The sequence below is a fragment of the Hyperolius riggenbachi genome, chromosome 3, assembly GCF_040937935.1.
Source record: "Hyperolius riggenbachi isolate aHypRig1 chromosome 3, aHypRig1.pri, whole genome shotgun sequence".
Taxonomy (NCBI): Eukaryota; Metazoa; Chordata; class Amphibia; order Anura; family Hyperoliidae; genus Hyperolius; species Hyperolius riggenbachi.
In genome coordinates this window covers 188,638,520-188,655,682 of record NC_090648.1, presented here as the reverse complement: position 1 = coordinate 188,655,682, position 17,163 = coordinate 188,638,520, and the positions used below count along the sequence as shown (strand labels likewise).

Below are 17,163 nucleotides of genomic sequence, written 5' to 3'. Positions count from 1 at the left end.
ACTTTGTTCTTGTTCCTAACCACTTGCACAAGACCCTTGGAGCCATGGATGAAGGACACCTTGACTGGTCGGTGAGAGGCCTAGCCTTTTCACTGCCCTGTGTCCTTCATCCATGGCTCAGAGGGTCATGTGCCAGTGGTTAGGTTTTTAAAGCACTTCAATTTATTAGGGCCTGGTGTCCCCGAAAGACACTACCTGGGTCACAACCTTGTGCCTGTTGCACTGCACCTGTAGTCCTGCACCTGTGCCATCGGTTCCTCTTGCTCCTCACTTTGTTCTTGTTCCTAATCACTTGCACAAGACCCTAGGAGCCATGGATGAAGGACACCTTGACTGGTCGGTGAGAGGCCTAGCCTTTTCACTGCCCTGTGTCCTTCATCCATGGCTCAGAGGGTCCTGTGCCAGTGGTTAGGTTTTTGAAGCACTTTAATATTAGGTACTGGTGTCCCCGAAAGACACTTGGGCAGCTATGCCCTGCAACTCTTCCAGCACAAAGTTGGTGGTTGGTGTTCCTTAAAACTGACCGGGCTATACCATTGATATGTTATTTTTTTGTCTTCCATGTTGGAAGAATGTTTCCATGTTGGAAAGTGGTTGTTTTTGCAATAAAAAAATTTGTTTTTACATACCTCAGTGTGATGAGTAGTTGTTCTTGTGGTGTGACTGCTCTCCTGAACGTGGTATCCTTCTTCCTAAGGTCATCCTTCACCATCTCCAAAAGGGTATCAAACCTGTCAGGAGATGTAAAGGAAGAAGCTGTAAAGTATGTTGTGGGACAAGGTGTTGGGTGGAGGATGGGGGAGGTGTGTTTACAGAGGTTTGGGAGTGTTGTGGAGGGTGGGGGTGTAGTGTATAGCTAGGTATACAGGGGTGTGGGGGTCAGGGTGGTGTGTTTAGCTAGGTATACAGGGATGAGGTGTTGTGGGGGTGAGGGTGGGGTGTTTAGGGATGGTGGGGGTTGGTGTATTTAGGCCTAGATACTTACAGGGGAATAGACATCCGAGTGTAGCTGTAGAACTTCTGTGGGTGTCGTCTGAGGTCCCGGTAGAGGGCCTGGAACTCTCCCTTCCTCTGCCTCCTGGCTAGTAGAGGGTGCACCCACCATCTCCTGCGAGGAGCACGCCTTCTCCCCACATAGTAGTAGGTAAACAACAGGAAGGAGAGAATTCCCAGGTAATAAGCGTAAAAAATGACTGGATCCATGGTCCCAACTGCTGTCTCTGTATCCAAGGATGGTTTCCACACGTCCAGCTGTCTCCAACAATGACCCCAGAGCTTCTGCTGACCTCCCAGAACCCCAGGTATTTATACAGGTTGTTATCTCTTTAAGAATCCGGATCCGGACCGCAACCGTGTTCATACCGCACGGAAACCGTATGCAACCGGACCGGATCCGGACCGGATCCGGACAGGAACCGTACGGTTCAGGTCCGATCCGGCTCCGGTGCGGTCCGGACATCCGGTGCGGTTTTCGCAAAACCGCAAGTGTGAACGGGGCCTAACACTACCCGTTGACCGTGACACTGCACCACATTACACGCCACACTGCTCACCAGATGTAGCCCACCTCCATATACAGGTGGAAACTGCACTTTTATATCCAATCAATTCCACGATCCTCAGTAGTTTAAACAAGCCTCTTGCAAGGACTTTCCTTTTATTTTCACTAAAACATTGCTCAAAACATAAAAACAAGGAGACGCATATAGCATATTACTGACAACAATGCCTTAGTGTGCAGCCGATCTATTGCACTTACGCCTTCTGAAGCAATCTATGCGTATCATACAGGTGGATGCCAATGCCCATCCGTCTGGCTCCCGGGTGCGTCCCAACACTTCCGCGCTCTCTCCCGTTCCGCCTTCTCGATCAGTCTCAGGGTATATCCTTGTGCGCTTCTCTATTGACTGGCCGATCCTGTGCGACGTCATGGGCACATGGCTAATTTTAGAATACTATCCACTATGTTCCTAGTTCTTTTTAATTGATGATGTATACAATATCATCAATTGGACTCCAACCCCCCCCCCCCCCCCCTTTTTTTTTTGTTTGTTTTTTTTTGTTTTGTATATAATTTGTTATTTTTTCCATACATATATATATATATATATATATATATATATATTTACTGTTCATCTAGGTGCATAACAATAATGGTATTGTGCATTACGAGACAAATGGAGCTTAGACTAAACCATCAAGTTTGCTCTTAGATATGAGACACAGTAGTGTGTTCTCTTTCGTGTGTGTGTGTGTGTGTGTGTGTGTGTGTGTGTGTGTGTGTATAAATATGCGTTTGCATATGCACAACATGGAATCAAGTATTAGGGCATGGATAAACCTGCCAGATTAAATCATGTTACGCTATTTATTCATTTATATATGTACTCTGACCGTTATTATTTTTATAATTTTTTTATGAAATATGTATATGTATTTATATTGAGGAACTCTTCCTGCTGTTCTAGGCACTGTATTGGCCTGAGTAAGCGGGCTCAGACCCGCGAAACGCGTTGCTTGTGCTCAAATAAAAATCTTTTGTAAGTTTACAGAGATTTCGTCATTGAGGTAAGATACCTCATTTTTCTTTTTCGTTTTTAAACTGGTTTTAAAAGCTTTTATTCAAATCAGGGCGCCTCTTTCCCTTATTGTGCATACTCTATGTGGAGCTCTTTCTGTTTCATAGGAACAAGTGAATATAATGACATGCTTAAGACCCACCAGAGAGCTGAGGTGGTATTAATCTGGTGAGCATCTAGTGAGAGGGGACAAGGGATATATTTGTGTGACACCGGGGGAGCACAAGACACTGGTGACACCTGGGATCACAGAGTTTGAACAATACTGCCCTATGTGGAGTGTGTTTTCTATTGCAGGATTGGAGAGCGCAGCAGTACATTTGAACTATATGGCCCAGTGACTGGATTTTTTCTGCAGCGATCCCATTGACTGTTGATTGTGAAAAGACTGGTAATCACCGTATGAACTTTGGCGCGGTATTTTATAATCTGGGTTCTATATAAAAACAAACATTTTTTGGAAATGGGATTACTGTCGGTATGCTGCAGTATCGGTAATCTGAATTTTCGGAAATCTGCATTTCCAACCATCCCTATTCAGAACCAGGGATCATCATAGAATCCACTCTACTGGCTGTATGATCAGTAAATATGTCATATAATAATTCTAATGTACCTTCATAGATTCTGTACCAAGTATAGCTTCATACATGCTAGATGAAACTCAATCAAGGCAGCAGGTAATGACCTTCTCCACTGAGAATCTATTGTGTGTACAATGTCCCCTGATGCCTCAGCCAGCGATCAACCATGCAGATGAATGAAGCCATTCACCACCACAGAGAATTGTCCTCACCACTCATTGGGCCCACTCCCGCCCCGCCCCCATAGCAACAGAATACATCACTAGCCTGCAAGCTAGTAACCTGTACAGTGTTGGCCCTGCAATGCAAGATTGTATGTGGCTTAAGCGAAGCTTTAGTTATTAGAAGGACATGATGTTGTGGCTTCAGACAAGTGTACAGGAAAAGTTTCATTCTATAGTTTGGGGGTGGGGTAAATACATGGCTAGCACTTTTAATTTTGCAAATCCAATTTAATTCAAACCCACTAGAACCATGGTTTTGAGTCCTAGCCAGGACACTCTATGTATGGAGTATGAATATATCCAGCTATTGGCAGTGTTCCTGAAGATTCTTATGGACTACCAATAAAGAGCTATTTTTCACACGGTAGTGCTGACCATGTTTATAAATTTTTACAGCTTCAGTCTTGGTGATGCAATGACTGCTGACTGTGGCACACCAGTTCTCCTTTTCATGGCAGCTGTCCCTACTTGGAAGTTATAATGATAAACAGAATGGATCTCCATTCAGTACAAAACATATTTTGACTTGTTCTTTGGATATAAATTATTAAGAAAAATTGAATAATATATGCACCAGCATGGTTGCTTAGCAAAATACCTTCAAATTTATAATCCAATCCACTTTTGGTGGAATCAAAATACTCCACTGGTTTCAAGCTCTTTGTTGAATCAGCAGCATCATCTGTGGAGGTCTTACGGCCACTGGTTGTTCCCATTGCCCGGCCGCTTCTTTTCACGTTCTTCTGTTTTTCTGCCGCTGACATCAACAGACTCAGGTCTTCCACAAGGGAATCATTGCTAGGTTTAGATTCTGCAGGATGTCAAGTAAATTAGGTTAGTGTTTCTAAAATACTAACAACAATGTACATATTGCAATGTCCATGACGCACCTGTACTTGTGGCTCTGCTCACTGTGTCTGCTTCAGCAATCTTTGGGGGAAATGATAGAAAAAAAATGTAAACATAACATCTTATTCTTAGTGAGTTCCATTAATTTTCTATTTTTATAGACCCTTAACCATGAATTAGGGCTTGCTGTAAATCAAACAAAGTCTAAACCAACTGCAGTTTTTACATGTTTAGCTTATTTAAAAGACAGTACAAAAAACAATAGTTTTAAGTTAGAATTTTATCCTGTAACGATGCAAATTGTCAATGACTGGCATGGCATATATGTTACTACCGTACATGGCTACACTATAAGCCATATGCCATTCTTTACCTCTACACCATGTTATGACATACATCCCTGCCATAACATATGACTAAAAGTATCATCGGTTTCTTTTAATAAAAACTAATTGGATGATTAATTCACTCATGATAAACTCTCATTAGTGTTCTGCAGTCATTACATCTGGTGTGGTTGTGATGATCACAGTTATTGAAATAGGCTTATTTTCCAACTACAGCCCACTTGCTGGGGTGGGTGCAGTCCCTCCTTCATATGTATTCAATGTATTATGGGGGCCAGCATATTAGCCAAACATACACAGTCCAGTTCTATCTACAGGTTACTGGTAAATATTCTGTTTACGTTTCAAGGCCATTCCTATACTCTCTTGTTAAAATGTATTGTATGCAATGGGATAGCTCACCTGTTCTTCCAGTGGTCTTTCTACACTTAATTCTCTATTATGCAAAGCTTTGTCTAGAAAGAAGAAAAAGGCAGGCATGTAACTTCCCAAGAGGACATGTAATATCTTGAGAACATAGTGATTATTTCATCATTTTTTATTCATAAATACCCACATGAATGAATACCAACATGAATAACTACTCTGTAGATGTATGTTGAGAAAAAGCCCTGAATAAAATGTTTTCCTTTAAGAGTTGGCAACGGAGAAACATGTCAAATCGGATTACTTTAATCTTGGGATTAAACGGGAACATCTCTTCAGGATGCTCCTCATAAACATTCCTGCATTACATTTTGAGACTGAAAAATACACATAATATAATATTAACGTTATTAGCAAATGCAATGTAAATACCAGGCTATGCACTAATGACTAACATCTGGGTTTTGGTAGAGTCTTCTTACCTTGGGAACTGTCAGGCGTAGGGAATCCTTGGGTATTATAGCTCAAAAACCCGATGACTGCAGTACAGAAAACAATAGTCTTAAAAGCCATCTCTCAGCAGGACCAGAAATGTCCTTGCACAACCCTGCTTTATAGTTAAACTCCTGTCTAGCAAAGGGGATAAGCCGGCTGGCTGCTACTCCTCTGCCGGCGCACAGTGCATTGACCTATAACGGGTATTCCCAGTGTGAGGGGGAGTCTGCTGCTGATGCAGAGCAGTGGAGCTGTCCAGGGCTGTGGTGCTGAACCTCCTCTGAGCGGTGCTGATGATGATGACCAAGCAAGAGTGATGGACAGCACGGATTTCCCCTACTGTTCATCACCAGGGACCATCCTACCACTGAGACGTGCTCTTCTATTCTCCTGCTGGCAGGTGCTCCGAGATCAGGAATCAATGCTCCAGTTTGCGTCACCTGGTTGATAGCCCGTCAAATGTTTGTGTAGAGCTGCTTAGCCCCACCAATGCTGGTATGCGGGACATCGCGACCTTTACTCCAGCTCATGCACGGCTAATGTAAAAGCCCCGCTGATTGGAGCCAGGAGAGCCCCGATTGGTTCACGAAAGCACACCCCTACAGAAGATGTGCTGCCGAACCTTCACATACAAGGCTAGCCGCTAGTGCAGGCAGAGAAGTGCTGAAAACAGCAGCCTTGTCTGGAATACGTCAACTGCACGTTTCAGTAGATGCAATCTTTTTATTATGGTTTCATGCATATGTATGGCGTTAGCTGTTGGGTCATACCAGTGCATTTACCATAGTTTGGTATGTTGTACCTGTTAAAAGACTGCACTTGACAAAAACTCTCTGGTATACCTAACACAATCTAAAGCTAAACCACTTTATCACTTTATAACTATATATATAGAGCGCCAACATTTTCTGCAGCACTGTACAGAGTATACAGTCTCACTAACTGTCCCTCAGGCTCACAGTCTACTCCCTACCATAATCACATGTCCAACGTGGTAAGGGGCCAATCTAGGGGGAAGCCAATGAACTTATCCGTGTGCTTTTTGGATGTGGGAGGAAACCTACCAGACTGGGGAGAATATATTTATATTTTTATTAGGTACACCTGTAATACATGTCCACATAGAGTCTATACAATAATTTGAAATAGTAATAGTGCACAAAATGTACTAAGGTGGAGTTTTGAGTAGGTGTGAGAATCCGCTCAGCTGCCTGCACAGGCAGGCAGCCTTTTGACCATTGTTTAGGTTTGCATGCTGCAGGACTCTGGAAAGGAGACCTTCTGTCAGTTTTGTAGCGTGTGTTGCTGAGGAATTTGCATACATTAGTCATGCAATTCCCTTACCTGCCTTCTTTTGATGACTGGCACTATAAAAGCATTCTGCTCCCAGAATGCTTTGCTGGACATTTCCCTTTCATGGTCTGTTCCTGATGGACACTCCTGGAGTGTCAGCCATTCTCGTTTGTTAAAGTTATCTTAGTGTAATTCGCGGGAATGCACTAGGCAGTTTCCCTAGTGCAGTTAGAATTGCATTATCTGTTTTGCCTGTTCCGTCTGTCATGTGTTTGGATCGCACAAGCCCTAGCGTTAGCGGCTGTGGATCCTTCTGATTGAGTCTGGAGTGTAGGTTGGAGCAGCGGTTGTTTCTGCCTACCTCATCTGTTCTGTCTGCCGTGTGTTTGGATCGCACTCGCCCTAGCGTTAGAGGCGGTGGATCCTTCTGGTCTGAATCTTGGAGTTAACCTTGGCTGCGGTCGCTATCGGTTACTCCTTCTGTCTAAAAACACACGATTGGTTCACACGATGGCCAGGGGCCCCGGACCCCTCCCACTGGCGGGGGCCCCAAGGCCAACATGCGATACCTGGAGGGGAGTGCAGGTGGGCCTGGAGCCTGGGTGTGAGAGGTCCAGGCCCACCTGCACTCCCCTCCAGGTATCGCGTGTTGGCCTTGGGGCCCCGGCCAGTGAGAGGGGTCCGGGGCCCCTGGCCATCGTGTGAACCAATCGTGTGTTTTTAAACGTTTTCTTTCAGCTCTAGGACATGGCGGACAGGTGAGCGGTTAGGGAGGGACCCCTGTGGGAGGAATGCCTGCACAGGGCGGTCCTGCTAGCGACGCAATCTTGCGATGGCGTCCAACTGAAGCCTCCCACCTGAATGCTAATGGCTGCTAGATGTGGTATGGCAGGTAAAGGGTGTATGACAGTGCATCCTGATTGGCTGACGAGCACCTGCTGACCAATTTCAAATGTAGCTGGATGCATGTACTGCTGTGTTCTATTGCTTGTGTGTGTTACTCCTTCTGTCTGTCATGTGCTTGGATCACACTGCTCTGGCGGAAGAGCAGTGGGTCTTTTCTCATACTTGGTTTGCACTGGCTCTGACAGTAAGAGCAGTGGTTCCTGTGTGACCTTTTCCTGTTTGTTTGTCTGTTCGTTTACGCTTGCTGGTGCCTGCGGTAAGGCAACCGTGTAGCTAGCGTGTCTGTGTGGTATCTGTCTTGTTTTGGTTAGTTAGGGCGGCACGCTTGTCCCCGGGTGCTTAACGCGCAGGGACCGTGCGTAAACGCGTTCACTGTTGCGAATGAGTGCAGTGGACGTGTTTAGCTAGTGTTTGTTATTTTTCTTATCTTCTCATTGTGTGATTTTCTGTGCCTTTGCTACCCCTGTGCGCTGTCCTGCTCTGTCTTGTGTTTCTATCGGCAATCGCCAATCTTGCGATTGCATTCCCACTTTGTTTCCGCTGTTGTGTGTTCACTGTCGCTGGGTGGCGGCTAGTTTGGTGCACACACATACATCCTGTCCCTGTGCTCTCTCTCTTTAAGGGCTCTTCAACCCCGTTTGTCGGGTTCTGTACAATTCCCATCTGGCATCTGTGGCTGTGCAGCGGCGGTGTTCGCCTGCACTCCACAGCGCCATCTGCCGGTGGTAATTGCCCTCTGCGGGTGCATAGCACCTAGCCTGGGTTTCCCAAAATTATACGCTGGTGGAGGGTTTTCGTTGTGTCAGTGCGCGTCTTGTGCGCTGACCACGAAAACGACCCCGCCACCGTTACAGTAGGGTGTGGAAATGTAACAAACCGGAGGAGGTTCACACTGCTGCCCTCTTTACCTAAACTCTCCCCCCCCTCATCTTGTAAGGCCAGAAGCACACTTGTCTATGCAGAAAACCACCAGGCAGAGGCCACACTTGCTCCCACGTTTTTCTGTGTGATCTCGGATTATCCAGCGCTCTGCTATTGCGATCACATTTTTCCATCCACAATTTTACACGTTTGTTCAGGATTTTTCATATTGTGGCAAATACATCATAATTTGGACCGTGCAGGTTGTGCGGAAGAAAGCAGAAAGCTGTCCAATTGTAAAACCCAAGTAAAAACACAGAAACAGAACCCAAATTAATAAAAAAAAATTCCAATTCACAAGCGGGCCATCAACTTCCTATTACGATTGTGATGATGCACGTTTTTTTCGCATACCACAAAATGCATACAAATTCAGGTAGGTTCTCCCAGTATAAGTTAGCCAGGTTGGTTTCCCCAGTATAGGTTAGCCAGGTAGGTTCCCCAAGTATAGGTTAGCCAGGTAGGTTCTCCCAGTATAGGTTAGCCAGGTTGGTTTCCCCAGTATAGGTTAGCCAGGTAGGTTCCCCCAGTATAATTAAGCCAGGTAGGTTCCCCCAGTATAGGTTATCCAGGTAGGTTCCCCCAGTATAAGTAAGCCAGGTAGGTTCCCCCAGTATAAGTAAGCCAGGTATGGTCCCCCAGTATAGGTTAGCCAGGTAGGTTCTCCCAGTATAGGTTAGCCAGGTTGGTTTCCCCAGTATAAGTTAGCCAGATAGGTTCCCACAGTATAATTAACCCAGGTAGGTTCCCCCAGTATAGGTTATCCAGGTAGGTTCCCCCAGTATAAGTAAGCCAGGTAGGTTCCCCCAGTATAGGTTAGCCACGTAGGTTCCCCCAGTATAAGTAAGCCAGGTAGGTTCCCCCAGTATAAGTAAGCCAGGTATGTTCCCCCAGTATAGGTTAGCCAGGTAGGTTCTCCCAGTATAGCCAGCTTGACCCCCTCCCCTCCGGTATACGCGTTGCTATGGGAACTGATCTCATTTGTTCACTGCGGCGCTGCGGGTCGCCATCAAGACAGGAGGTGGCCTCCGCTTGTTTTAAGAAGGTAAGGGAGGGAGGGGGAGGGCAGGATGCCGCCTGACACAAGACACCACCAGATGCACATCATTCATGTGACGTCTTAGGCGCACCACCCCTGACACTTGCCTGAGAGTTCTGCCATGTACGTTTCTGTGTTTTTATCTTTCTTTTGCCTTTTTAGAATTTGTCTTTTCATGTGTTTGCATTTTTAATAGTCTGTATTTTTTTAACCATTGAAATTTTTCTTTGTACAAAAATACATGCAAATTGCATGCATTTGTGCAGCTCCAAAGGAAAGCATTGTATGTGAATTGAATGCGATTCACGTACAGTATGCAGGAAGAACCAACATTCTGTGTGATTTTAAAATGGTACATTGCAAATCACAGAGAGCTGCCATTTGCAACACATGCTATTCAAACAAGTGTACTCCCAGCCTTATGGTTACCCCACATAGAGTATGCCTGCTGGGGGACATAAACACCACTAAAAATCTAATAGGTCCCAAACATTTACCACACTGCTTTTTTAATGCATGTGTCCTCTCACATATCAGTGGTGTTGGCAGAAAAAAAGAAAGGGAATGCACTCAGTTGGCACATAGACAGCACTATAACTCTCTATCTACTGTTTGGCAACTGTACAGAAGGGAATACAGTTTGTGCAGCTCTGCTGTACCAAGAGGCACAGTATGTATGGACCTAGTGGTAGCTTGTGCCAACGAGGTTGCTAAATATACTTTAGTTACAGGGCTAGAAGCTAAGGTTCCAAGTGATTCCAGACTTCACTCTCTCTGCAGTATTTGCTCACATGTGGCACTCTAAGGCCCAGCCAGCTGCCCAATGACAAACAAGACCAGTGGCTGTGCCTCAGTGTGGGCTGCATCCATGTTGTCAGAGCCAGCAGAGGGGCCAGAACCACCCTTACCTTGCTCTGTGATCAGAATCTGGGCTTCGGCAATTCTTGCAGCACTGAAAGTGAGCAGCACTAACATAGACAATGCATTGTTGTCATGTTTAGTACAAACAGGTTTGCATTAGATGCACAATGGGACACCACTGAGCCCAGATCCATGCCCAAAAGCATAGGAACAAGAATTTAATCAGAAACCTCAGCAAATTTCACCCATCCCATCACCTAATCAATGTGAATCTTGGTTGGAGTGAATACCTTTAACACCAATGAGTATATAGTATATGTTACCAAAGATATCCTTCTCATCAACCATTTCGGAGTGCGGTTAAGGCAATTTCAGCTTCCACGGCCCATAAACCAATGACAGTCTGCTTGTACACTTTGACGAGACGGTGTTTGTTAGAACAGCTGCTGTTTTTCCACTGACAAACAGCACAGAAGAAATGTTGTTTGCCTACTCTGTAGGTAAAGTAAACAACTCTGTGAGGAGATGGCTGGCCTCATCAGCTTATCTCTCACTCTGTTTGGGAGGGGGGGGGGGGGGGGGCACTACCCCTCAGCCTAGCATTCTGATCTCTCTCACACTTCATAAACTGTAACTACATCTGAGGACTTACTGTCCAGTATTCCATACATCAGGATCACTCCTTGTATTGTTGCCAGCTTGGCTGGAGTTGCATCATCTGTATTCAACAGTGCACAACCAGCACTATTTAGTTGGGCAGTCCCTGACGAAGCAGGCGATTTGAGCGCACGTGTGCTGGTAATCTTGGCGCTGCATAAACCTGCAATGTTAGTTGTGGCTATAGTTGTGCCCAGTGTATAATTTGGGCACCAGAGGTGAAGCTTAGAAATAAAATTTTGCAGCAATGGAAGGCAGTGCAGATATAAGCAGAGGAGCATTTTAGTGGTAAAGATTGCTGGGCAGATATTGGTGGGTGGTAGGTTAGCATTAAAAGTAGGTAGAGGATAGGTTAGTGTAAGAAGAGGATTAGGTAAAGTAATAGCAAAATATTCCATTATTGCTATTAGCCAGTGCCCAATAGTGGAATACTACTAGTGGGTTCACGCAGCGTCCGTGTGTTACCATGCAGGGGTAGACCCACCATGAAGCCACCTGAATCATGTGATTTAGGTGGAAAAATCTAGGGGGCGGCGTTTAGACAAACAGTTTGGGCCACCTGGCGCCTGCCTCCTCTCCACTCTCCTGCCCGCCTTCCTGGTACACACTGCCCTCCTCATTCACGCATCCCCATCCTCATAAGATAGGTGGCACCTGCTGCTCTTCCCTATGATATCATAAGCAGGTGAGATGTTGATATATTCCTCTTATCAAGGCATGCTAGGCTAAAACCCCATCACCAGTGAGAGATAACCATGGCCAGTCAGAGGGAAAGCCTTGGCACGTGACCAATCAGGCGAAGGTGCTGACACCAGACCGGCTAATCGCAGCCGCCCGCTGCTCCTTTTTCTAACTGGTGCTGATTATCTCACAGGTGGGACCGCAGCACAGTCATTAACACAATCACTATGCTCTATTGGTAGCAGTGACATCTGATAGGTCACTGCTACTGGTCGAGCGCAGTGATTTCCCCAATGACGGTGCTGTGGTCCCACCCGTGGTCCAGCAGCTGCTGGAGAGATAAGTAGATAGCGCACTTCTTGTGCGTAGACTGGAGCCGACTGACGGCAGTGATGGGACCCGGTTCCCGAAGCTGCAGATAGTGGAGGACGGTGACGTGGGAGCGATCCGTGCGGATGGGGCTGGAGGAAGCACCAGGTATGTATAAATCTTTTTTTTTATAGTTCAGTTCTGAGTCCCTTTAAGCCCTGGTCAATCACTACTCACTGCTGTTCCATCAAGTTCAGCTGCGGCGTGTTTCCAAGCCGTCTTTGACTAAGGTCACACTCCTGACAGCTTCCGTCAGCCTTCTCAGTCTAGTCCTGTCAGTTCTGTCCAATCCTGTCAGTTCAGTCTAGCCAGTTCTTTCAGTTCTGTCCAATCCTATAAATTCAGTCCAGTCATTTCAGTTCTGTCCAATTCTTTCAGTTCAGTAGTCCAGTCCTGTCAGTTCAGTCCAGCTCTGTCCAATCCTGTCAGTTCAGTCCAGTCTTTTCCAATCCTGTCAGTTCAGTCCAGTCTTGTCCAATCCTGTCAGCAGAGCCGGGACAAGGTCCTCCAGCACCCAAGGCTGAGACACCAAAGTGCGCCCCTCCATCTCTGCCACCCCAGCCGTCACACAGTGATTGCTATTAGACTAAGAGGCGCCACAGGGCCCACAACCTCCCCAACACCTTAATATCTAGTTATCTGGCTTGCAGTCACTGCCATGTATACCCTTTTCTTATTTCTTTCTGCTTCATACACAATTAGGAATGACAGCTGAATGAATTCTGCGCCCTGAGGCTGGAGCCTCTCCAGCCTATGCCTCGGCCCGGCCCTGCCTGTCAGTTCAGTCCAGTCTTGTCCAATCCTGTCAGTTCAGTCCAGTCTTGTCCAATCCTGTCAGTTTAGTCCAGTCCTGTCAGTTCATTTCAGTCAGTCCAGTCCTGTCAGTTTGGTGCAGTCCTGTTAGTTCGGTCCATTCCTGTCATTGAAGTCCTATCAGTTCACCTCTGTCACTCCCGTCATCTACCAATTCTGTTGCCTGTCACTCTGGCCATCTGCCAGTCGTGTAAGACCAGCAGGGGTGTCTCACCCACCAGGCAAGTATAGGCGGTTGCCTGGGGCGCCATGAGGTGGTGAGGCGCCATGAGGTGGTGAGGCGAATTCCCCCGCCGCTGCTACTGTGACCATGTTTTTTTTATATTATATTACCTCCCGACTCAGTCCCCGGTGCTCGGCACGCTACCATGTGCTCAGCAGTGCCTCCACCTCCACTTCTCCCCAGCCAATAGAGCAATCAATACTGCTCTTCCCTGCCAGGCTCCTTCTTTAAAGCCGTGCCCCTTCTTCTCAGTAGCCACACAGGTAAAGTGTTTACCTCGTGTGGCCCAGCCTTTAACTCCGCCCCACGGCAGTCAAAACAGGAGCCAGCGGCCAGCCAGCTTATGCCCCCGACAGTCTGACCCCCCACCTGTGTCACTGGCTGCACACAGACACTGGAGCGAGACAGCCAGGGGACAGATGCAGTCACAGAGAGAAGAATGTGATGTGTCTGTGTTGGAGCCCCGCCCCCGCACAAGACAGCAACACAGCCCGGGAGAAGGGAAGTTTCTGCTCTAGAGTAGTGATGGGAATTCCGGCTCTTTTCAGAGAATCGGCTCCCATTAAAGAGCCGGCTCTTACAGCTCTGAATCGGCTCTTCATTAAATATCACTAAACACCACTCAGAATCGGAGTAAAAGCCCCGCCCCCGTCTCCATGACAATTCCAGACTGCTTCTCTGACTGGGGCAATCCCTCCTGCTACTTCTCTGCTCTGCCCCATACACTCCTACAGGCTGCAAGAGGAGGACTACATCTCCCAGCATGCCTCAGCGCCCTTTATTACAGACCAAAGCAGGGCTGTGTGGGGCGGCTGAGGCATCGGCTCTTTCAAAACTGAGAACCGGCTCTTGTCGTTCGCAGTTCGCGAACGACCCATCACTACTCCAGAGATGATAAGCTGCATGCACAGGCAGAAGAGAAGGTATGCAGGCAGGCTGCTAAGAACACTTCCTGTCCTGTGTGCAGACTCCCAGTACTGTTATAACTGCTAGAATGTGCCCTGCTCTTTTGATACTAGAGTTTTCTTTGAAAGCTGGTTAGGCTGTAGGCTGGTAAAGCTGTAAACCTGTGCTTTAGTGCTGTGCTGTCTCTCCCTCTCCCCTCTCTGTTCCTCTGCCCCCTCTTCCATCTTATGCTGTCTCTACCCCTCTCTGTTCCTCTGCACTCTCTTCCATCTTATGCTGTCTCTCCCTCTCCCCTCTGTTTCTCTGCACCCTCTTCCATCTTATGCTGTCTATCCCTCCCCCTCTCTGTTCCTCTACCCCCCTCTTACATCTTATGCTGCCTCTCCCTCTCTACTCTTTCCCTCTGCTCGGATTACGTGTATTTTCTGGTGAAACGCTTCCACATTATGATTATTTTCTGACAACGCTGCCCCATTACGATTACTTTCTGATGAAACGCTGCTGCCCTATGATTAATTTCTGGTGAAATGCTGCTGCAATAAGTGTATTTTCTGGTGAAACGCTGCCACCGTACGAATATTTTCCGGTGAACTGCTGCTGCAATAAGTGTATTTTCTGGTGAAACACTACCACATTACGATTATTTTCTGGTGAATTACGATTCTGAATTACGATAATTACTATTATTTTTTGATGAAACACTGACGCATTATTATTATTTTCTGGTGAAACGATGCTGCATTATGATTATTTTCCTGGGGGGGGGGTGGGAGGGGGCGCCACAGGTTTTCTCGCCTAGAGTGACAAAATGACTAGAGGCACCCCTGAAGACCAGTCTTCAGTCTTGTCTGTCCCTTCAGTCTGCCCTCCTTCTCTTATTGCCAGGTCTACCCCTCCTGTTCTTCTCATCACTGGTGGGCAGCCCTAGGGTTTGAGATCTGGTGGGCAGCAGGCAGCAAAGTAGTCCATTGCTTGCTAGGGATGACGGCCCATCATCCCTTGCGAGGTGCGCTGGTTAAGACCTGTGCTCACTTAGACCCCACGCCCTGGAAGAAAATTTAGGAGAAAAAGTTAATTGCATATGGGCCCCAATGTGAAGATTGGATGTTTTGAACCATGGGGATACACATGTTCACGCTCTTGATGTTGAGTCATTTGAGTGCAGCTCCAGACTACTTTGGAGACAATAATTTTGCCCTGCATGCACATTTCATACAAGTTGTATGCAACTTGGAATAAGACCAATCAAATGCACTTTCTGTTGATTTGCCCTATTCCAAGCAGCATACAGTTTGTAATTAATCTGCATGCAAGCTGAAATTATTAACATCTCGTTGACCATCCCTGGAGATAAGCATTCAGCTTGTTGCCTGTAAGGAATATCTATGATGAGGATCCTGTTTTTTTTTCCTCCATGGAAGATTGACAAAAACAAACTGAACCAAGGGGGGACTCCAACTCATCTGGGTCAATTAAAATTCAGCTCTGTCTGTCATGTATGTCCTTTTTCACAAGTTTAAATGGATGGCTGTGCAGGCAGATAAGAGATTTAAATCTTTCTCACCTCACCTAATGGTGGGTCAGCAATGGAGAAGTTAAAACGTGAGTGTCATAGACAGTGAAGAGATTAAGTTAAATACTAAGCTGACCAGAGCATGTATGGAATCTGGGTGGCTAGACAGATATAGAAGAGGCTTATTTCTCTCTACCTTGCATGCCTGGCAGATAAGCAACAGTAAAGTGGTTACATTGTGGATGATGCAGTAAACAGAGAAAGATTATTTTTTCTCTTTTCCCCCCTTACTTTCCCATGGTGGATGACAGTGGAGTAGCTAAGGAGCTGTGGGCCCTGATGCAAGTTTGACAATGGGGCACCCCAAGCACTCTATAAATAAGAATTGATATGGTGCTCCAAAACCTGCTAATGGCAACTACAGTGTCAAAGGTGCAAGAGGGAGATCGGAAACAGCTTGTTAATGGTTACTACTATTCAAAGTATCTATAGAAGTAATTATTATGAGCACAGGACCAATAGAGAGTTAATACTGTAGTTGAGGAAGGGCCATTCGGGGGGCCCCTCTGGCCCAAGGGCCCCGATGCGGTCGCAACCTCTGCAACCCCTACTGCTACGCCCCAGGTGGATGAGCAGAAGAGAAGACATTGAATTGTGGGCGTTTTTATTAGGCAAATAATATATTAAAACTGAACTCTGCGCAGGCAGGTAAATACACAGTTAAAATATTTGGTTAATAGGCACTGTAGATGTAGAAAAAATAACTCCCTCACTCACATGAATGAGTGACTGTGCTGACTGAGAGGAGGACTAACTTGCACCTGAATGTGGCATCTCTGCAGGTGAAAAGTGTTGTTATCTTGGCTGACTGTGCAGACAAACTAAACTGTGTCACATTCATGATACCCGTGTATAGAGATGTCGCGAACCTCCGATTTTCGGTTCGCGAACCGGGTTTGCGAACTTCCGCAGAAGGTTCGGTTCGCGGAAAAATTCGCGAACCGCAATAGACTTCAATGGGGAGGCGAACTTTGAAAAATAGAAAAAATTATGCTGGCCACAAAAGTGATGGAAAAGATGTTTCAAGGGGTCTAACACCTGGAGGGGGGCATGGCGGAGTGGGATACATGCCAAAAGTCCCGGTGAAAAATCTGGATATTACGCAAAGCAGCGTTTTAAGGGCAGAAATCACATTGAATGCTAAATTGCAGGCCTAACGTGCTTTCAAACATCTTGCATGTGTATACATCAAACAGGGAGTGTAATTAGAGTACTGCTTCACACTGACACACCAAACTCACTGTGTAACGCACCGCAAACAGCTGTTTGTGTAGTGACGGCCATGCTGGACTACTGCGCAACATGGCGTGATTGCTCTTCCTCACTCAGTGATGTCAGGTAATGTGTGACTTCCTTCTCAACTTTCCATGGCATTGTTAAAAAGCTTACGTTTTGTTTTTAATTTACATTTTCTACTTGCTGTGTACTTGTTCAGTACCGCTACAATGAGAATCCTGTGGAGGCGGGCAAGTCTGCC

The 17,163-nt window shown here is 46.3% G+C and overlaps 1 protein-coding gene across 1 annotated transcript in view; it reads right to left on the bottom strand.

Annotated features, from left to right (window-relative positions):
- SCG3 (secretogranin III) overlaps positions 1-5,969 on the bottom strand; it is a 69,542-nt gene extending 63,573 nt beyond the window's left edge. Inside the window, exons 1-4 of the mRNA XM_068275446.1 lie at positions 5,432-5,969; positions 4,986-5,038; positions 4,278-4,317; positions 3,986-4,198 (exon numbers count right to left, since the gene is read on the bottom strand). Of these exons, the coding sequence (XP_068131547.1) occupies positions 3,986-4,198; positions 4,278-4,317; positions 4,986-5,038; positions 5,432-5,522 (397 nt within the window). The 5' untranslated portion in view covers positions 5,523-5,969. The remainder of the gene's footprint in view (positions 1-3,985; positions 4,199-4,277; positions 4,318-4,985; positions 5,039-5,431) is intronic.
- Between the last annotated feature and the right edge of the window lie 11,194 nt (positions 5,970-17,163).